The sequence below is a fragment of the Euleptes europaea genome, chromosome 13 (genome assembly GCF_029931775.1).
Source record: "Euleptes europaea isolate rEulEur1 chromosome 13, rEulEur1.hap1, whole genome shotgun sequence".
NCBI lineage: Eukaryota > Metazoa > Chordata > Lepidosauria > Squamata > Sphaerodactylidae > Euleptes > Euleptes europaea.
The window spans coordinates 59,225,494-59,247,315 of record NC_079324.1 but is presented as its reverse complement, the minus strand read 5'-3'; the positions used below and the strand labels follow the sequence as shown (position 1 = coordinate 59,247,315).

The 21,822-nt window shown below is 46.4% G+C and overlaps 1 protein-coding gene across 1 annotated transcript in view; it reads right to left on the bottom strand.

The window, feature by feature from the left end:
* The window catches only part of SCARB1 (scavenger receptor class B member 1), a 175,177-nt gene that overhangs the window by 133,475 nt on the left and 19,880 nt on the right, over window positions 1–21,822 (bottom strand). Inside the window, exons 8-13 of the mRNA XM_056859086.1 lie at window positions 18,453–18,526; window positions 12,978–13,029; window positions 11,099–11,245; window positions 1,933–2,070; window positions 1,199–1,205; window positions 835–950 (exon numbers count right to left, since the gene is read on the bottom strand). Coding sequence (XP_056715064.1) covers window positions 835–950; window positions 1,199–1,205; window positions 1,933–2,070; window positions 11,099–11,245; window positions 12,978–13,029; window positions 18,453–18,526 — 534 coding nt within the window. The remainder of the gene's footprint in view (window positions 1–834; window positions 951–1,198; window positions 1,206–1,932; window positions 2,071–11,098; window positions 11,246–12,977; window positions 13,030–18,452; window positions 18,527–21,822) is intronic.

Here is a 21,822-nt window from a genome sequence, read left to right as displayed (position 1 = left end):
GCTTGCCCGATGGCACGTGGGCCCTGTGGGCCCCGATGAAGTGTGCCTCCTTAAACATTAGACAATATGTTTAAAATGTTAATGACCATTTAGTACAGGGGTCCTCAAACTTTTTTAACAGGGGGCCACATTCACTGTCCCTCAAACACTGTTGGGGGCCGGACTATAGTTTGAAAAAAATATGAACAAATTCCTATTCACACTGATTTTAAGAATGTTCTTCTAAGCTCCTTGAAGGAAGGGTACCATTTAATCCCAAAAAGGTTCGTAAAACAATTAACGTAAGAAAGGCCATGCTGGATCAGACCAAGGTCCATCAAGTCCACCAGTCCATTCACACAGTGGCCAACCAGGCCAACACAAACAACTGTATTGGCAGTCATCTTATGTCTTGTTTGTGGAAGCCCCCAAACAAGACGGCTGCAGCAGCATTATCCTGCCTGTGTTCCACAGCACCTAATATAAAAGGCCTGCTCCTCTGATCCTGGGGAGAACAGGTATGCATCATGACTCGCATCCGTTTTTACTAATAGCCATGAACAGCCCTCTTCTCCATGAACATGCCCGCTCCCCTCTTAAAGCCTTCCAAGTTGGCAGCCCTCCCCACATCCTGGGGCAGGGAGTCCCACAGTTTAACTATGCGTGGTGTGAAAGTCTGCTTTATGCTTCTTCATCCTCCACGGCAAGGGGAAGCATCACCTGTCACATTTCTGCCTGTCGCGGCCAGCTAGGGAAAGAGGAGGCGGCGGGGGGAGAGGCCGCCCAGCCCCACTCCCTTCCACCCGAGCAAGGCTTGAGCGGGGGCGGGTGGGCGGCTCCCCGCCGCTCCCTTACTTGGAAGTGCTGGGTGGCTTTCGCCTTGTCCTCCAGGTTGGCATGGCCCGGGTGCACCTGCAGGGAGGCCTTGTGGTAGCCACGGTGGATCTCCTCGGCCGAAACACGCCCAGCACCTGGTACAAGTCTCCGGCGCCGAAAGCCTCACAGCACTGCTCAAGCAGCCCCATCCCGCCAGCCGCCGCGCGCCCTCCCCTTCCCAGCCTTGGTGGCCTGCGGTTTTCCCGCCAGCCAACCCCCCCCCCCGCTTTACGGCCACACACCTGAAAACGTCGCGATAGGCACAAAGGTGAGGGGCGGAAAGGGAGGCTCACTATAGAGAGGGGTAGGGCTAGAATGACATGCAGCTTCCTCCCAGCGTTACCTTGCGGCTGCAATTTTTAAAAGGGTCTGGGTTCAGGACCCTGACGGGCCGGATCCGGCCCGCGGGCCGTAGTTTGAGGACCCCTGATTTAGTAGCTTGAAAATATAATAGAAGTTCCAACATTATTAGTGTATGTGACTAAAATTTACGTTGTAGTACTATTTAAATTTTTTTTTAATTAATAGAATCATTTTTCGCAGATACTTTATATTTACGAATATAATAAATAATATAATAAATATAATAAATCTCCTCTGAAGATGCCTGCCACAGCTGCTGGCGAAACGTCAGGAAAGAAAATACCAAGACCACGGTTACACAACCCGGATAACCTACAAGAACCAATTAACTCTGACCGTGAAAGCCTTCGACAATATTATAATAAATAACTCTGAAAAAATAATTCTGATTCGGGTTATGTGAGGCCGACGCATATATTATATAGGCCTCATAGTTGTGGGTGGGCTCCCTTTGTCTCCGGGCAACCAATATTTTTAGACCCAGTCCGCCACTGCTTACAACCCAGGCCAATAATGCCCACGGCAGGGAAAGGAGGGAGGGATGCGTGCCTGCACAGAGGAAACTCGATGAACAACGATTACAGGTAACCGCAACGCTGTTTTCATCATCGCGTCTTCCGTGCAGTCCTGCACGGGAGATTAGCCAACTCACCTACCGTAGAGGTGGGTGTGGGCCAATCAATGAAACAACGATTGCAACACTCCTTTTCCCACAGACGCATCATTCCTGGAGTCTACATCTATGGAGTAGTGCTTCAGGAACACCGACCGAGTCGACAAAGTAGCCGCCTTACAGATGTCTCGGTCAACGTTGCCCAGGAATGCCAAAGATGAGACCTGAGTCTTGGAGACCTGAGTCTTGGAGGAATGCTCGTTAACCTAGTTGGCAAGACCTCCCTGCCAGTTTGTAAGACGGTTTGACAGTGGAGACGACCCGTCTGGAAATGGTTTGAGAAGCTGCTGACTTGCCCTTGTTTGGACCTTTAAAACAAAGGAACAAATTCTTGTCTTGTCTGAAGGAGGATAGATGATGCAAATAATAAAGCAGGGCCCTCCGATCATCGAGTGTGTGTAATGCTTGCTCTGCTGGTGACTGGGAGTTTGGGGGAAACAGTGGCAACGTCATGTGTGTGTGTGTGTGTGTGAGAAGTGCCGTCAAGTCGCTTCTGACCCATGGCGACCCTATTAATCAGTATCCTCCAAAACATCCTATCCTTAACAGCCTTGTTCAGATCTTGCAAACTGAGGGTAAATTTTGAAACAAGAAAAGCATCTTAGGTAATAGCATACCTCAAAGCACTGAGCTCCCCCACCATTCTAGCTGAGAGTACTACAACCAAAAAGGCTGTCTTGAATGATAAAAAAGGCAAGTCACAAGTGGCTAAGAACTTGAATAGTTTGTGCATAAGTTGCGCTAATACCCAGCAGGCTACATGGGGAGGAGTGGGGAAACAAACCTGGTTCACCATATCAGATTCCGCGGCTCATGTGGAGAAGTGGGGAATTAAACCCGGTTCTCCAGATTAGCGTCCCCCGCTCTTAACCACTACGCCACGCTGGCTCTCCCTTAAATCGCCCTTTAAATCTAGAACTGCCTACCAACCATGTTGTAATAAGAAAGGAGGGTGTCAGCGAGATATATCGTTCTGAACCTAGGAACCCCGAGGTGTTTATTTAATTGCCTTAAATCCAAAATAGGTCTCTTCCCACCTCCTTTCTTATCAGTAGGGAAATACCTGGAGTAAAAACCCTTATCAGGAATAGGTGTGGGCAGTTCCCTCACAGCACCCTTATCTACCAATTTTGCAACCTCTGTGGCCAAAAGAGGTGCAGCTGTGGTGCGTGGAAGAGGTGGAAGTACACAGAGGGGCCTGGTTTTGAAATGTAACCATAAATAACCTCAGTTGGGGCAACTCTGAGGCAGGGTACCAGCTCCCGACTCTTGCCAGCGTGCAATTAACACCTGTGCCTGCCGTCAGGAGGTGATTTTGTTGGCTCCTTACCAATGGAGGCCCAGGTCTCAGCCGTGGCCCAGGTGGCCTTTTTCCATCGCCGGGCACGGCAGCTGGTGCCTTACCTCCCGTAGTTTAAACTGATGAAAAAAGACCATTTCAGAGCCTCTTACTTGGCAGACATTACAACATACAGCCTCAGAGCAGCCCTTACATCACTGCGTTTCCAAACCATGCCCACGGAGCTCCTAGCAGGCCGTTTTTAAAAAATACCGCTGGCTCAACACATTTGTTTTTGTGGTGGTTCAGTGGAAGATCTCCCCCATGACGTCCTGGCCTGTCCTTCATACTCTGAGCCCTGGAACACATTTCTGGCAAACATTCTTTCAGGGCCACAATTGTCATCTGATGTTGACAGATCTATTTGTTGTCAGATAAGGACCCGTATATTTCCAAAAGGATGGCATTGTATGGCCTGGCGGCCAACAAAATCAGGGCAAAGCAAACCATGAAAGGGGGCAAAGCTGGTTAGAGCCAATTGGGCGTATTTCAATTTTTTAATTTTTGTATTCTTTTAATGATTCTGGTTTTGTGTATTTTAACCTGTTACTATACTGTTTTAGATTGTAATGGCCTACGGCCTTCTACAGTAAACTTGATATGACTTTGACTTTGGTGCCTTACCTCTCCCGCCCTGACCTAGCCACGGTGATCCATGTGACGGTCGCCTCCAGGCTAGATTACAGTAACTCGCTCTACGTAGGGCTGCCCTCGAGACTGACCCAGAAACCCCAGCTGGTACACAACGCCGTGGCAAGGCTTCTTATGGGGACCCCGCTGCGGGCGCACATTCAGCCGGTGCTTTGCCAACTACAATGGCTCCAGCTGGAATACCAGATCAGGTTCAAGGTTCTGGTTCTGACCTTTAAAGCCTTATACGGTCTGGGACCTTCGTATTACCGGGACCACCTCTGCTGGTATGCCTCCCGGAGAACATTGCGTTCTTCAAATAGCAATCGGCTGGTGGTCCCTGGCCCAAGGAGTGTCTGGCTGTCCTTGGCCAGGGCCTTTTCAGTCCTGGCCCCTGCATGGTGGAATAGTCTCTCAAACGAGACCAGGGCCGTGCGGGACCATAAAGGATTCTGCAGGGTCTGCAAGATGAAGCTATTCTGCCAGGCCCATGGTTGAGGGCAGCTACGGTTTACCATCAACGCTGGTTTCCCCTCCTACCCACCACTTACCTTCAATTTAGTTTATGTGTAAAATCAATGGTATGGGGGTCTTGACTGCTCGCAGGCCCTGCTGGAGCGCATATTTCTGCAATTGGCGCCATCTGAATGATGGTTTATCTATCATGATTGTTTTATGGTGCTTGTTTTTAACTGACTGGAATTATTTCAATGTCATTTTGTGCGCCATCCTTGGGTTGTGGGTTTTTAAGAGGTAATTTTATTGTTGATTTTTATTGCTGCCACTGTGTTGTGGTATGGTTTTAAATGATGTTACCCGCCCTGAGCCGGCGGGCTACAAATTTGAAAAATAAATAAAAGTTCTTAGACTTTTTGCGAACCTTTTTTTGTGTGGGTTTCGGAAGCAGCCCTGTCCACCGCATTTGGATCCGAAGGGGTGATCTGAAGGCACAGGCGTGTGACAGCACTTAGGGGCTTTTTCCGCTGGAGGGTCAAAGGCTTTGAGGGATTTTTCCCTCAGGGAGGCCCTTAGGCACGCATCCCTTTCTTGCCTGGCCTTAGGAGTTATCAGGCGACACGCCAGGCAAGTCTCCACAACGTGGCCCTCGCCCAAACAGAAGAGGCACTCGCCATGTTCGTCGCTTTGTGCCACCTTGGCATTACATTTTTGACATTTTTTGAAGAGAGCCATCCCCTTGAAAATCCTCTCCACAGCGACTGAAAACAGAAGCCAGTAGAAAAAAGTCCTCCTTTCTGGTGGCAAAGTGAGAACTGAGGGAGAGGAGCATTGCCCACCTCCATCAAGCAACGCTTTGGGCTTGAGACAGAGGGCAGGGGAACGCTCCCCGGGAGCTAAACACCTTCTGGAAGCTTGGTAGTCTAACTACGTGGTTGGCCTGCGCAGTTCCCATGCGCGATTTGCACTGAAGACACGACGACGGACCCCCCAGTTCCCACAGGCTGTGCTCTGAAACCTGGGTCTTCAGGCCTTCAAGATGCTCCAGCGTGGTCATTCCGATCGCCAGGGACCACACAAGGGATGGTCTACCCTTCTTTACTCCCCTGGTTCCTGCTTCTCCCAATTCTGGTTACAGAGTAAAGGAGTAAAACAGGAAGCTTCCAAGATGACGCGCCATCAGACGGCCAAGGGTTTTTTTTGTGCGTATTCTGGGCTTAAATTAAACACAGAGAAGCAAAGCAGAAGACCAAGCACTCAATATCAGTCTTAACAAATCCTGTGCCTAGGAAAACTTCAGTTCTATTTTGGCGAAGGCTTCAAAGTATATCCTTGGCAGAGGTGACATTTGAACTCAGATTTCGGCTCATTCTCTCTTTAATGCTACAACAGCTCTGCAGCAAGGATGTTGCAATGCGTCACTGCGTCACCTGTATGCGATTGGACAAACCTGCGTGGCCTCACCTGCAGCCACAGCTATGTAGCGGGCTGAGAAACCATGGACTAGAAGCTCGTAGTGTTTTTTTTTTTTAAAGCCACAACAATGCAATGTTACTAGCTGTGATGACTAGAAGGAACCTCCATACCCAGGGGCAGTAGACCTCTGAGCACCAGTACTAGGAGAAAAAAATCAAGAGAGGCCTCGGCCGCTATGCCCTTTGCTGGCCCACCAAGGCGACTGGCCAGCCACTGCGTGAAACAGGAGGCTGGAGTCGACGGACCACTGCTCTGACCCAGCAGGGCACCTCTTACGAAACATCAGATTCCATGTTTTTGGCATCTATACAGCTCTTCACGTTAGAAGGAGTTGGTTTTTATATGCTGACTTTCCCTACCACTTAAGGAAGAATCAAACAAGCTTACAATCACTTTCCCTTCCCCTCCCCACGACAGACACCCTGTGAGGTAGGTGGGGCTGAGAGAGCTGTGACTAGCCCAAGGTCACCCAGCTGCCTTCGTGTGTTGAAGTGGGAAAACAAATCCAGTTCACCAGATTAGCCTCCGCCGCTCATGGGGAGGAGTGGGGAATCAAACCCGGTTCTCCAGGTCAGACTCCAGGGCTCCAAACCACTGCTTTCAACCAGTACACCACGCTGGTGTAATACACATCCTGATATGCTGGATATCATATACAAGGTGTGAGTCAAAAGCCATGTTCTAGGACACATGGACTGACTATATTTTAACACAAAGTCTACACAGAATAAAAGGCTTTTGTTTTTTCTTATCTTGAACAATGTTTGTGTATATGTCAGGATGTGTATTGTGAAATTGTGTAGGTATGACAGCTGAGGAAGGCCTCTAAAAGGCCGAAACACATCTGGTCAGATTTTGAAGGAGGAGGAAAAGAGTTGGTTTTTATAAGTCGACTTTCTCTACCACTTAAGGAAGAATCAAACCAGCTTACAATCACCTTCCCTTTCCCCGCCGCACAACCGAAACCCTGTGAAGTAGATGGGGCTGGGAGAGCTCTAAGAGAGCTGTGACTAGCCCAAGGTCACCCAGCTGGCTTCGTGCATAGGAGTGGGGAAACAAATCCAGTTCACCAGATTAACCTCTGCCGCTCATGTGGAGGAGTGGGGAATCAAACCCAGTTCTCCAGATTAGAGTCTACCACTCCAAACCACCGCTCTTAACCACTACACCACTCTGGCTCTCATTTTGGTTATTATATGAATTATCATCAACTGTGTGTATGTGTTTGTGCTTTTTTTAGGAAGCCTGCATTTTACACCCTGTGCTCTTAAATACAATTGTGAACACTGTAACAAAAAAGTATATTTATTTGTTGTTACTTTAGATAGTATTTAGCTCAATCCCTTTGGTTTCCCCCATCTGTACAGCTCTGCCAACTACCTTCCAGGAGCCAAACTGAAGTCAGCACAAAAAGCAGGGCCCAGCTTTTAATCCCTGAGAAGAGCTTAGCCTCAATTTCCGGCAGCGATTTGCTAAGATTAGAGGGAGACGGGCTTTCGTCAGTCAACTCGAGCTTATTAGCACCCCCGGGGACAAACCTTTGCATCTGATGGAAGAAACAGGGCATTTGAGCTTCCCTCCTGCAACGTGTTCTGCCTCGCTCACTTTGCATCATTTCGTTAAGCCTTTTAACTTGTAAATTCTGTTGTTGCTTGGGTAAGAGCTGGTCCATTAGAGGAGGCAGAAGAAGAGCTCTAAGACAACTGTGACTAGTCCAAGGTCAGCTGGCTTCATGTGTAGGAGTGGGGAAACCAACCCAGTTCGCCGGATTAGCCTCCGCCGCCCATGTAGAGGAGTGGGGAATCAAACCTGATTCTCCAGATCAGAGTCCACCACTCCAAACCACCACTCTTAACCACTACACCACGCTAGAAGAACCCCCGTCTCTCTCATTAGGGCTTTCTCCTCGTCCAACAAAGCTTTTGATTTTTTTTGGGTAAATGTAGCACATCTCCCCCCACCCCTGCAAAAAAAAAAGGCTGTTCTGGAAGCGTGCCCATTTAATTCAGCTTCTCTGGTAGGCACGCTTCACCCTGTGAGCGGATGCCATTTACTTTGCAAGACTGAGATCGGATCTACGGCAGATTCAAGGGGAAAAACAAGTCAAAGCAAATTCTAGCAATGTTGGGTTGGCAAATACTCCTGACCACAAAGGTCAGAGAGTTATCCTTGCTGCAAAGCCACTCCACCCAGACTGCCATTTACACAGCATAGACTATTCCAGCAGTTTATACAAAGAGAACATAAGAACATAAGAAAAGCCATGCTGGATCAGACCAAGGCCCATCAAGTTACACAGTAGCCAGCCAGGTGCCTCTAGGAAGCCCACAAACAAACAAGTCGACTGCAGCAGTCCTGCCTGTGTTCCACAGCACCTAATATATTCGGCATGCTCCTCTGATCCTGGAGAGAATAGGGATGCATCATGACTAGTATCCATTTTGACTAGTAGCCATGGATAGCCCTCTCCTCCATGAACATGTCCACTCCCCTCTTAAAGGCTTCCAAGATGGCAGCCATCACCACACCCTGGGCAGGGAGTTCCACAATTTTACTATGCGTTGTGTGAAGAAATACTTCCTTTTATCTGTTTTGAATCTCTCACCATCCAGCTTCAGCAGATGACCTGGCATTCTGGTATTATGAGAGGGAGAAAAGCTTCTCCCTGTCCACTCTCTCCATACCATGCATAATTTTATAGACCTCAATCATGTCTCCCCTTAACCATCTTTTTCCCAAGCTAAACAGCCCTAAGCATTTTAGGAGGTGCATTATCTTCGAGACTCACAACCAGAAGTCCCATGGCACCCAAAAGACCAAGAATTTTTTTGAGGGCTAAATGTCTGCCTGCTAAGCCCCCACACTTTAAAAGTTATATCTTGTGACAGATATGATTTGGTAAAGCTGCCAGGTCAATAAAGCTGCGGAGTCACAAATACTGGTCACTAACTGTTCCCTGTAGCACAATAAGCAAAATGTAGCATAGCCAAAGTTTGCCAGGTTGCCACCTGGAGATGAAACCTTTTAAAGATAGGACATTTTGGAGGACATTGATTCATAGGATCGCCATGAGTCGGAAGCGACTTGACGGCACTTCATACACACACAACCTGGAGACCACACCCTTTAAAAATCACCAGGTGGTTTTTGTTTGTTTGTTTTAAGCACAGGGTCAGTTAATGGCCCTGTAGAAAGAAGAGGCCAGAGAAGCCATTTTACCTCCAGTGTTGCTGGTTATTTGTGTGTGTGTAATAAAGCATAACATTTCTGGATGGCAATCAGGCAACACTAAGCTAAACCACATGAACACATGAAACTGCCTTCTACTGAATCAGACCCTTGGTCTATCAAAGTCAGTATTGTCTACTCAGACCGGAAGCGGCTCTCCAGGGTCTCAGGCAGGGGCCTTTCACATCACCTGTTTGCCTAGTCCCTTTAACTGGAGATGCTGGGGACTGAACCTGGGACCCTCTGCATGCCAAGCAGAGGCTCTACCACTGAGCCACAGCCCCTCCCCTTAAACCAACCCAAGCTCCTGTCCTTTCCCACACTCAAACACTGCAAGATGCAGTGTACCACAAAGCAAACTGCAGCATTTGTTGCCCAAGTGGATTCCCTGGGTGTCGCAATGCTGTGCTCTTCTCAAATATCTCCACCCTCTTCCAGGGATGATACGCATCAGCCCTGTTTTATGTCCCATTAGGGAGTTGATGAGAAATACGTGACACCTACTGCCTTTACCGGTGCCTCCTTTCTTTCCCTCCATCCCTATTCACAAGAGATTTCAGTGTTGAAACTTCAACTGATTGCTGATTTCCCAAGTCTACACAAAAAGGTTATTAAAAAAATGAAACAAAGATTCTCACAAAGGAGAATTTGTGGTCTGAACATATTATTCTTTACCTCTTCCAGTCTCTAATTCAGGGGTCCCCAAACCTTCTGAGCCGGTGGGCACCTTCGGAATGCTAACACAGGGTGGTGGGCGCGACCACAAAATGGCTGGCCCAGGAGGCAGAGCCAACCACAAAGTGAGGTTATGCGTAACTCTAATAGAAACATTTAAACATTTCAGGTGGAAGCTGTGCTTAACAGGATGCCTTTTTAAATGATCATATTGTTTAACAACATTTTTCTTGCATACGCACTAAGTAGACCGATTGAGCCAGTATCTGTCTTCTTTCAGGCAACTGACCTGGCGATCCGCTTTATATTATCTGGGCAAAAGCCACACCTGGCCCCTCCCACTTTCTGAAAACATTTGGTGGGCACCAGAAAAGATGTTCATGGATGCTGTGATGCCCATGTTTGGGACCCCTGATCTAATTCAAGACTCCATTCTATTTCCAGAAGCAAAGTTTACTATTGGCAGGCTGAGAACTAAGCCAAAAAAAATGGCAGAATGATATGATATGGGGTTCGTACACCTTGGACTGCAGGTAGAAGAAGTGAATGTCTGAATTATCCCTCCCCCCTGCACCTTTTAAGGATTCCCTACTTGTAGAAAACTAACCGGTTTACAAAAATGGTATTAATCTAGCTATTCCTTTTGACTGGCATGATAGGATTGAAGGGCTGTCATACAGAGGATGTTGCCAAGTTGTTTTCTGTTGCCCCAGAAGGTCGGACCAGAACCAACAGGTTGAAATTAAATCAAAAGAGTTTCTGTCTAAACATTAGGAAGAACTTTCTAACAGTCAAAGAGGTTCCTCAGTGGAATAGGCTTCCTCGGGAGGTGGTAAGCTTCCCTGAAGGGTTTCAAGCAGAGGCGGGATGGCCATCTGTCAGCAATGCTGATTCTATGACCTTAGGCAGATCGTGAGAGGGAGGGCATCTTGGCCATCTTCTGGGCATGGAGTAGGGGCCACTGGGTGTGTGGAGGGGAGGTAGTTGTGAATTTCCTGCATTGTGCAAGGGGTCGGACTAGATGACCCTAACGGTCCCTTCCAACTCTATGATTCTATTATTTCTTTTATAAACAGAAGCTAGGGTTAGGGAACTAAGACACACCATCACCTTAGTTCTGCAGGTTGTGGAGTTTGGCCCCCAAATATCACCATTATGTTATGAACTTTCCAGCCAAGCAGAAGATGTGATTCAAAGCAAAAGCTAGAAGCTGATTGAAGCCAAAATGCAAGTTTTCAATTAAATTGGCAATCAAGAGGTTGCAGGACTAGCAGGGCCATCCTAAACAGAGGCCCGCTGTTCTAAGCCTGTTGACTTCAACAGATTTAGAAGGGTGCGACTCTCTTTAGGACTGCATCGTAAGGTACCCTGATTTCGGGTTCAGTGATTCAGCTGGTTCCTACCTTGCTCCGGAGCCAAAGGAAAGCACTAGTTATTAGCAGGACACCACCGAGGCCAAGAACACAGTACTGTAGATATCCCAGCACAGCTGGGATCAGCACTAAAATAATGTAGAACTGGTTTAAGAGTTCTCCGTCAATCTCTCCACGCTGCTCAAAAAAAGAAAAAAGAAGATATTGTTTTCTCTCCCTGAAAATGGTCATGTGCATGCTCCGATCAGGTGCAGATCAACATGGTTTGCAAATTAGAACCTCCCCTTGGGATGACATGCTTCCCCTCTCCTCCCCCAAGAATTTCCCTCCTTTCCCAGCATCTATCATGTTTAGTATCTATGCACATGCAATAAGAAGCCATGGTAGAACATACATATGTCAGTGCCATCAAGTCACAACTGACTTAAGGCAACCCCAGCAAGGGGCTTTCAAAGCAAGTGAGAAGCAGAGGTGGTTTGCCATGGCCTGCCTCTGCAGATCCTTCCTTGAAGAAGAGTTGGTTTTTATATGCCAACTTTCTCTCCCACTTAAGGAAGAATCAAACAGGCTTACAATCGCCTTCCCCTCCTCACAACAGACGTCCTGGGAGGTAGGTGGGGCTGAGAGAGAGCTGTGTCTAGCCCAAGGTTACCCAGTTGGCTTCATGTGTAGGAGTGGGGGGGGGGGAATCCAGTTCACCAGATTAGCCTCCGCTGCTCATGTGGAGGAGTGGGGAATCAAACCCGGTTCTCCAGATCAAAGTCCACCACTCCAAACCACCACTCTTAACCACTACACCACGCTGGCTTTGACTCTTGAAATACTTCCTTCCTAGTCCTAGAACACTGTGGGGCTAGATGTGGTCACGAAGAACGCCTACACCCTCTCAGAAGCACTTTGTCTTACTGGTTTCTTGTGTTTTTCTCCCAAGGGACTCAAAGCAGAGCTTCTCTGCTTTACCAGCTCAACCACCCAGCAAGGTATGCCAGGCTGTAAAGAGTCACAGGTCAGCCAGTGAATGTATGGCTGAGATGAGACTGGAGTTCTTGTTGGTGTGACCTCGATGGTCCAGGCTAGCCTGACTGTCAGCTCTCAGAGGCTAAGCAGGGTTGACCCTGGTTACTACTTGGATGGGAGACCACCAAGAAACTCCAGGGTTGCTACACAGAGGCAGACAATGGCAAACCACCTCAGTTCATCTCTGACCTTGAAAACCCTATAGGATTGCCATAAGTCAGCTGCGGCTTTCCTATACTGGCTCACTTCCCGAATCCTACCTTCTTCAAATGGAGGAAAAACTTTTATTGGCTCTAACAATATGTAGAAATGTATTTTGTAACAAGGTCCTCACATCCAATTGTGGGGCAGAGATTCTCTGTCCACAGCTTCCCAAAATTTTTTGTCTACAACATTCATTTCAGGCGACAGGACACAGCTTTCCTTTGTGCCTCTGAATTTTCCCCCCTCCCCCACCTAGTTTTTCACAGAGCCTTGACAAAACTCTATCAGATCTGGGTTAAAATGTCTGAGCATTCTATTACATCACAGTAGCTTAACCAATGGCAAGCTCAGCTGCAGAAAACAGATGTTTTTGGACCGTTCCAATTGCACAGGAAAGTGGCAGGAAAGTTTCCTGCCTCGAGCAAAGCTATCTTGCGCGCACAAGCTTCGTTTATGGCAACATTAATATTCTTAGCCAAGTGTTGGGTAGAAGTTAAAAAATAAGCTTATCACAAGGTTAAGAGCATTGCAATCTTGGGCACATGCTCCCCTCCCCTAAGCAAAACAACCGAAGTTACAAAATTGGGTCCAGACAACTCTTTTACCTTAACTTCATGGCTCCATATACAAATAATCATGGAGATCTAGTTTGCGTTGAACATTTAGCAGTTTCCATACTTACGCTTACCTCTTGAAACCACACCAAAGGCAGCACAACTGTATTGATGCGTCCTGTTTGACTGAAAGGGAAAGCGACGCAATGAACATCAAATTATCCTGTGAACAGATTAGGTGTCTCTAGAAGTCCTTTCTGATTCAAAGCTCAATTACGTGTTAAATACATGAAGCTTTTAATTCCAGCCAGACTGACAACTTCCTTTTCCCTCGCAGAAGCTGAACTGCGAACATTCAAAAAACGTTTCTCCTTATTTACTTGAAATGTTTGTGAACATTCCATGCTACCACAGCAGCTCAGCCGACTGATGTCAAAACCACCATAAGTCCCAAACAATAAAGATTAGAGGTGTGCACACACAAAAATTGGTATTTTTCAGATTTGGGTATATTAGACCCAAAACATTTTGGGATTCCCAAAAAATCCTGAATCCCATAACTGTACTGGGAATCCTGAAAAACTTCAGCTCCATTATACTCTATGAAGAATCTTGCCGGGCCGTTGGGGTGGTGGTGCTATTTTAAAGATTTTATTTAAAACTGGACTCCCTGACTCAAACTTTACCAAACTAAGGTCTTCTTCTAAGGAGAGTCCCCAGCAGCTATCCTGGACATTTGGTGCCTCTACCCTAAAAAACAGCCCCCCCCCAAGAACCCTGGGAAAATTCCCCATTGCCTTTAATGGAGACGAAAGGGGGGAATTAAAGTTTAAATCCCAGCGAAACCTGGTGTAAACTGAAGTCCCCCCCCCCTTTTTAACAGGAATTTCTTTCCTGTGCTGAAGCTGGGGATCTTGAAAAAAGCCAAACTTTTGGGCAGGTTTGGGGACTGGGATTTTCGGCTACAGTTAAAAGGTGTCTTTTTTCGGGTTTGGATTTACTGAATGCACACCTTTAATAAATATATGGTTTCCGTGGTCCAAATTTTATTTTAGTGTAAAGTATGAATAATGGCATCTGTTTAGGCACCAAGCAATACAAGCTCCATGAACTTGCATCATTGTTTTCTGCGGTGGGCACAATTTGTTCTTGGACTTCCATGGCCATATTCACAGTCATAAGAGTTAGAACGTTAAAAAAAGATACCAAGATGAATTTATCATGCCGCATTCCGCACTTCCTCCTGTTGTTCTAAAGAATTGTGGAGCACACACAAGCCAGTTACAGCAAATACTTAAAAGCCCTGGCTCAGTTGCAGAGCAAGAGTTTTGTCTGCAGGAAGTCCCAGGTTCAATCCCTGTTAGGTAAATGTAAAGGTAGTCCCCTGTGCAAGTACCGGGTCATTCTTGACCTATGGGGTGACAACACATCCAGACATTTACATGGCAGACTATGTTTTACGGGGTGGTTTGCCATTGCCTTCCCCAGTTGTCTACACTTTACCCCCAGCAAGCTGGGTACTCATTTGACCGACCTCGGAAGGATGGAAGGCTGAGTCAACCTTGAGCCGGCTACCTGAAACCGACTTCCGTCAGGATCGAACTTAGGTTGTGAGCAGAGCTTTTGACTGCGGTACTGCAGCTTACTACTCTGCACCACGGGGTTCCTTTCAATACCTGTTATTGCCAGTTAAAAGGATCTGGTAATTGGGGATGTGAAAAACCAGAGACCCTGGAGAGCTGCTGCCAGTCACAGAATCATAGAGTTGGAAGGGACCACCAGGGTCATCTAGTCCAACCCCCTGCACAATGCAGGACATTCACAACTACCTCCCCCCCACAACCCAAGTGACCCCCACTCCATGCCCAGAAGATGGCAAAAAAAAAAAAAAAAACCTCCAGGATCCCTGGCCAATCTGGCCTGGAGGAAAATTGCTTCCTGACCTCAAAGTGGCAATCGGCATTTCCCTGGGCATGTGAGAAAGGGCCACGAGGGTCAAACATTGATGCCAACCTTCCTACCCTCCCACTCATGATCTGCCTAAGGTCATAGAATCAGCATTGCTGACAGATGGCCATCTGGCTGTTGTGGGCCCAGGTGATAAAAGGTTAGGATAGAATTCTCCCATATTTGAACTCCATATGAAATATATAAGAATGGGGAGAAACAGTAGTTTTATGCTGACTGAAGTACAAAGGAGCTGCCCTCTCAGAAAGACTGACCTTGAAGACAACGAGAAGGCAGATGCCCCCTCAAACTGTTGATAAAATGACTTTTAAATTTTCTCTCTCCGTAAGAGACATTTTAATTCTGTACTATGATGTAATGAAGTGTTATCAATGTGCTGATAAGTAAAGTGTTTTAAATCCTGCTGTAAGCAGGAACTCCTTATAAGGTAATAGCTACACAATTGCTGACTCAGGATCAGAATTAAAATCTCTCAACCAAGGATCAGATAAGAGCAAAGAGAGAAAAAGATTCTGATCTTGAAAGGTATAAAAGACGGAACTTTTTAGGCAAGAGCTAGAGCTCCTAACAAGTTGGTACACATACCGACTTGAATGGGTATCTCCATCCCTTACCTGGGATGTAAAGCCTCAACTCTGAGCCATGATTCTTGCATGGACTACGGCTCTGAGTCCTTTCACTAAGAAAGATTTCTCTAAGTGTTCAGCCTTTAAGTATGTTGAATGCTTGCAGATTTCACCAACACTTACAGGTCTTCCTGCGAGACTGGAGATCTCCCTCAGGGGGATTCATTTCATGACAGCCAGCCCTTGCTAGGACTGGAGGTCAGAACTGAATGACTGCAGACTTCTCCATTCTAAGAATGGAGGTTCCTGGAATCCATCAACCTTAGTATGGAGTAAGAGTTTGGATCTTTCCATATTTGATATGGAAACACTGAGGACTCATTGATTCTAGCAGGAATTAATGTGTTCTTACTGAAAGATCTATATAGTCTAATATTGGACTCTCAGTCTTGACAGAAAGAAGATTGTAAAACCTATAGTCTCCTTTACACAGAAACAGGAACTAATATTCTGAGCATGCATCAGAGATTTCTCTAGTTGAAAGAGAGATTTCTGAACATGGTTTGAGTAAGAGTCAGAGGGCTTCCTATCTGACAGGGGATCCTCTGCACTCAGTTCTTATAACAGAACTCTTACACAGAACTCAGTTCTTACACAGAACTCATTAGTCTTTACTGGGATTTAGACTCTTACATTGAACTAAAGGTTCACACACAGATCTCTCTGATATTGACACAATCAGAGAGACATCAGAACAGAGTCTTATACAGAACTCTGGAACATTTACATAAGCCTTAAGCTTTCACATAATTACAGATAACTGAATAACTTCAGTAGTGCATAAGCTGTTACTTACCTTAGCTTTGCACACACACACATAATTCTTCCTTATCCTAACATAGATCAGAGGCCTTTTCATAGGCTGATAACATATAAATATTCTATAAAGTTTCATGAACTTAGTCCTGGCATGGACTGGACTTCCTTAAGAGCTCATGTCTTCAGATCTGATATGAATTCATGGAACCAGAGGTTTCTCTAATCTTCACACATAAACTAAAATACATTACAATATTAAATAACATATAAAGGTTTACACATCCTTGACATGAACTGGGAACTTTTCAGATCTCTCTAAGCCCTGTTGTGCTGGGGAGGTTTGTGAATGATATGACTGGGTAAAGTATGTCTTGGTTTTCATAATGTTTTAGATACTTTGAATTAAGATGCTTGTAACTGTATTATGTGCACTGCACTAACCATAAATTACAAGATTTCTGTAACTGATTTATTTCCTAAATGAAATATTATTACTATTTTAAGATAAGATACTTTCATATAGAGCAGTGGTTCCCAACCATTTTTTGACCAGGGACCACTAGGACTTTTTTGTTCGGTGCAGGGACCCAAAGGTTCAAAATAAAAATTCCGAGAATTTGAAAATAATCTTTAATCATAACTGTTAGTTAAACATTAAACATTAAACTTAGAATAATTTTGAATATATTTTTATAATAGAGAACTTTTAATTGAAAATATTAATTTATTATGGGTTTATAACTTTGTTTCGTGGACCTTAATTTATTTCTCGTGGACCCCTGGGGGTCCGTGGACCCCCGGTTGGGAACCAGTGATATAGAGGCATAGAGATTATGTTAAAGACTGCTTGCAACATAAACACGTCTAAGACTTATAATGTCTGCACTTATAACATGTTTTAGAACTTTGTAACCATCTACATGCATATATATTATGTATAATAAATTGTAAATACATTCACATTTTTTTCATATTTATTGGGCAATTCAAGAGAAAGCTTATCTCGCAAGAGGTAAGAAGCATTGACTCCTGTCTAGTAGGTGTCTAAACTGAATAAGGTAACATTCCTTCTCAGGAAGGGGTTCATTCTAAGAGTTTAGGCACTGAAAGGCACAGAACTCTGCTTAAAAACCTCCAGGGAAGGAGAGCCCACCACCTCCTGAGGAAGTCAACTTAGACAAAACTGACTCAGACAGACCAAGGATCTGTTTCAGGATAAGGCAGCTACATGTGCTCAAGGTATTCCAATGCAAGGAAGTCAGACACAAGGGACCAAGAAACAGCCAAAGGAGTTATGTCAGACCAAATCGGTTGCTAAGGAAGCTATCAACTCCCAAGCTCACAAAATCCACAGATTGTTCCTTCTCTGTCACTCTGCCTTGTTACAGCAGTGACTCCCAAACTCTCTTCTAGCGAACAACAGCATGCCACAAGAAAGGCACAAACCGGAAGCTCTCCTGTGGCCTTAGGAATGAGAAGATGCCATGTGGCATTGATACTGCCCTTCTCAGCCAGCACATGAAGAGTAAACTCATGAATGAATGAATACATACATGAAGGTGAATGTACTGAATCAGACCATCATTTCATCAAAGTCAGAATTGTCTACTCAGACCAGCAGCAGCAGCTCTCCAGGGTCTCAGGCAGAGGTCTTTCACACCACCTACTTGCCTAGTCCCTTTAACTGGAGAGGCCGGGGATTGAACCTGGGACCTTCTGCATGCCAAGCAGAGGCTCTACCAGTGAGCCAGAGGCTCTACCAGTGAGCCAGAGGCTCTACCACTGAGCCACAGCCCCTCTCCAAATACACATGAAGCTGCTTCATATTGAATTGGACCCTTGGTCCATCAAAGTCAGTATCTTCTACTCAGACTGGGAGTGGCTCTCCAGGGTCTTTGGCAGAGATCTTTCCCATCACCTACATTCTTGTCCTTTTTAACTGGAGAGGCCGGGGATTGAACCTGGGTCCTTCTGCATGCCAAGCAGAGGCTCTACCACTGAGCCACGGCCCCTCCCGATGTGGTCCCAAGGGAGGAAGTAAGGACACAATTCCTTGCCACAGCCTACTGTGCACTTAATAAACAGGGGGTTGTCCCAGAAGCACCAGTCCCATCCACGAGCCCTGACCGACTGGGCTGAAAAGAGGGCGGGGATGCCATGAAGCAATATCAACAGAGCAAGAAAGGTATTGAAAGCAAGTTGCAAGGAAGGTATTGAAAGGCTGGAGAAAGAGGGCCTTAAGAGACCGCTGCTTACCTGATGAGGGGGACTCGCTTTATAAAGAGGCTTATCTGCAGTCCGACAGACACGTTAATTGGCGCTCCAGTCAACTGCATTAGGAGAGAAAGAGATAAATCAAAAACAAACAAACAAAACCACTGGTGCCTACCTGCGCTACAGACTAGACTGAGGGTTCCCAATGTGTTGCCCATGAGCATCTTGGCGCCTGCCAACACCTTTCCTGGCACCAGCCGTGTGTTTTTAGAAAGTGGGTGGGGCTAGGTAAGCAGGGCTTCTGATTGGCTGTGCAGACTGACAGGCATCCTGCTTACGAGTTGCTGCCAGAAATTTTAAAGAGTTACTATTAGAGTTATGCATATCCTCGCTCCTCGACAGGTTGTGGCTACGGCAGCCGTTTGGCGGTTATGCCTACCACCCTATTGGCAGAACTCCAAAGGTGCCCGCAGTCTCACAAAAGGTTGGCAACCCTTGGGCTAGACACTGGCTTTTCCAGTCAACGTATCATTGACATTGTTCCAAGGACAGTGTGTTCCTCTTGAAGCCCTGTATCTTGGAAAGCACCCAATCAGTTTGTTCTGGAGAAGATAAAAAGATTCCAGAACCAGATGCCAGATAAAGCAATCAGCGGCACGACAAAAAAAAAAAAAGGCGAAAAAGATATCCAATGGACCTTTGGATGAGTTATCCCTATCTTCATTGCTACAGCAGGTTTATGGGAAGCACACTGAACAAATTATAGACTCACTGGAAGATGGGGGGGGGTTTCCTCTTTTGAAAGAGTAGAAAAGTCCATTTACTTCAAACGTTATTACTGGAAGTAACCAAGTAAACCACTATAGCAGCCACAGGGAGAAAAAAATGGAGAGGAGGAGACTTTACAAGGTCCAGGTTGCAGACTTTGCAACGTCAGCCTCTAATTCACTGTAAGCGTTGCTTCTCAAAAAGTCAAGAGGTTTGCAGTTTGGCTACGATTTAGCCCCTATGTTTCCCAAACATCTGAGGTGTGTTGCGTTCTGCATGAGTCACTGATCTGGGCTTGCCCCCTCGTTGGAAAGAGGCAAGACCAGATTAGAGACTCACAAAAAGACGCAACTGGCAGCCTCCTCTAAGTGCAGTTGAATCTGCTGCACCTCTGCACCAGGAAGGACTGAATGATTTTCACCATGCTCAATGCCACGGAAGCTGACCAGGAGGTGGCAGGCTGGAGCATTGGTTCACACAGAGATACAACAGCCAGCCTCTTCCTGGGGGAAGTACTTCAGCCTCACCCTTTGTTTAATTTAATTCCCTTGCAGTACATTCAGTGTTGTCCTGGTCCCTCGTTTGGGGAATTACCTACCTATTAAAATAAAAGTTCCTGGTGCGGTTCCTCAGAGGAACAGGCTTCCTCGGGAGGTGGTGAGCTCTCCTTCCTTGGAGGTTTTTAAGCAGAGGCTAGATGGCCACCTGTCAGCAAGGCCTATTCTGTGACCTTAGGCAGATGATGAGAGGGAGGGCATCTTGGCCATCTTCTGGGTGTGGAGTAGGGGTCACTGGGGGTGTGGGGGGATGTAGTTGTGAATTTCCTGCAGTGTGCAGGGGGTTGGACTAGATGACCCTGGTGGTCCCTTCCAACTCTATGATTCTAGGATAAGCGTATATAAATAAGTAGCCTTTTTCTCTGCACAGCTGAGAACTGACTCATTTCCTGAATCATTCTGGAAAAACACCAGTCCTCTAATAATCAAGCATTGCTTAATGTCACACTGGGTGATGCCCTTAATCCTTGTATATCTAGGCGCGAAATCAGACCAGCTATTACCGCCACTGCAGTCTGGGCTGCAGCCAACGCCTTAAGAAGCTTACAGAGGCCTTGTATTTCCCCATTTCCTTCCAGCCAGAGAAGCTCCTGTCCTTCATGCATGCATACACACACATGAGCTGGAATAGAAGTCACCACTCCAGAATGCGACTGGTGGACCATATTTTGGAAGGCTAACGCATAGTTAAATTGTGGAACTCCCTGAACCAGGATGTGGTGATGGCTGCCAACTTGGAAGGCTTTAAGAGGGGGGTGGACATGTTCATGGAGGAGGGGGCTAGCCATGGCTACTAGTTAACATGAATACTAGTCATGTTACATACCTATCCTCTCCAGGATCAGAGTATGCCTGTTATATTAGGTGCTGTGGAACACAGGCAGGACAATGCTGCTGCAGTTGACTTGTTTGTGGACTTTGTAGAGGTACCTGGTTGGCCCCTTTGTGAACAGACTGCTGGACTTGATGGACCTTGGTCTGATCCAGCATGGCCTTCCTTATGTTCTTATGTGGTGATGGCTATGAACCTGGAAGGCTTTAAGACATTAGGAAGAATTTTCTAACCGTTAGAGCGGTTCCTCGGTGGAACAGGCTTCCTTGGGAGGTGGTCAGCTCTCCTTCCTTGGAGGTTTTTAAGCAGAGGCTACATGGCCATCTGTCAGCAAGGCTGATTCTGTGACCTTAGGCAGATTATGAGAGGAAGGGCTTCTTCTGGGCATTGAGTGGGGTGGGGAGGTAGTTGGGGATTTCCTGCATTGTGCAGGGGGTTGGACTAGATGACCCTGGTGGTCCCTTCCAACTCTATGATTCGAAATCAGGGGTCCCCAACCTTTTAGAGCCTGCGGGCACATCTGGAATTCTGACACAGCCTGGTGGGCGCAGCAACAAAATGGCTGTAATAAAATGGCTTCTGCAGGAGGCAGAGCCAGCCACAAAATGATCGCCACAGGGGAACTTCAGTAACCAGCGTAGATCCTGGTGCTGTGGAGGCTGAAGTAATATTTTGACAAATCTGCACAGCCGATCAGAAGCCTTGCAGGGCAAAATCCCTACCTGGACCCACCCACCTCCTAAAAATGGTGGGTACCAGAAGAGGTGTTGGTGGGCACCATGCCGGCGCTGACGAACACCACGTTGGGGACCCCTGTTTTATACAGTCCCTGTTTCTGTACAACATCTGAGCCTTGCTGAGCTGTGCCGGTGGCTGCAACGTAAGACCCCCCCCCAGCTACTCATAAGAGAGAACAATGGGTTCTACCTGCCTACGAAGAAATATTTCCCCTTGCCCTGTAACTTCAGTTCTCCCTTCCCCTTCTTCCAAGTGCTCTTGAACTCACTCAGCCCCCAATCTGAGAATCATTCTGCTAATTGATATATGGTTTTATACTTAGCTTATCGGCTCGGTAATTAAAAATATCCTTGTACTATGGAATCTATGACAAATGGTAAATTAGACAGCTGATTAGATTAGATACGAGTCTAAATAGCCAGATTGTAATTAATTTCTTTCCAAATCAGCCTACCATGGGTTATAGAGCCGTGACTCAGGAGGAGAGGAAGGTTGGAGAAAAAAGGAGATGAAGAAG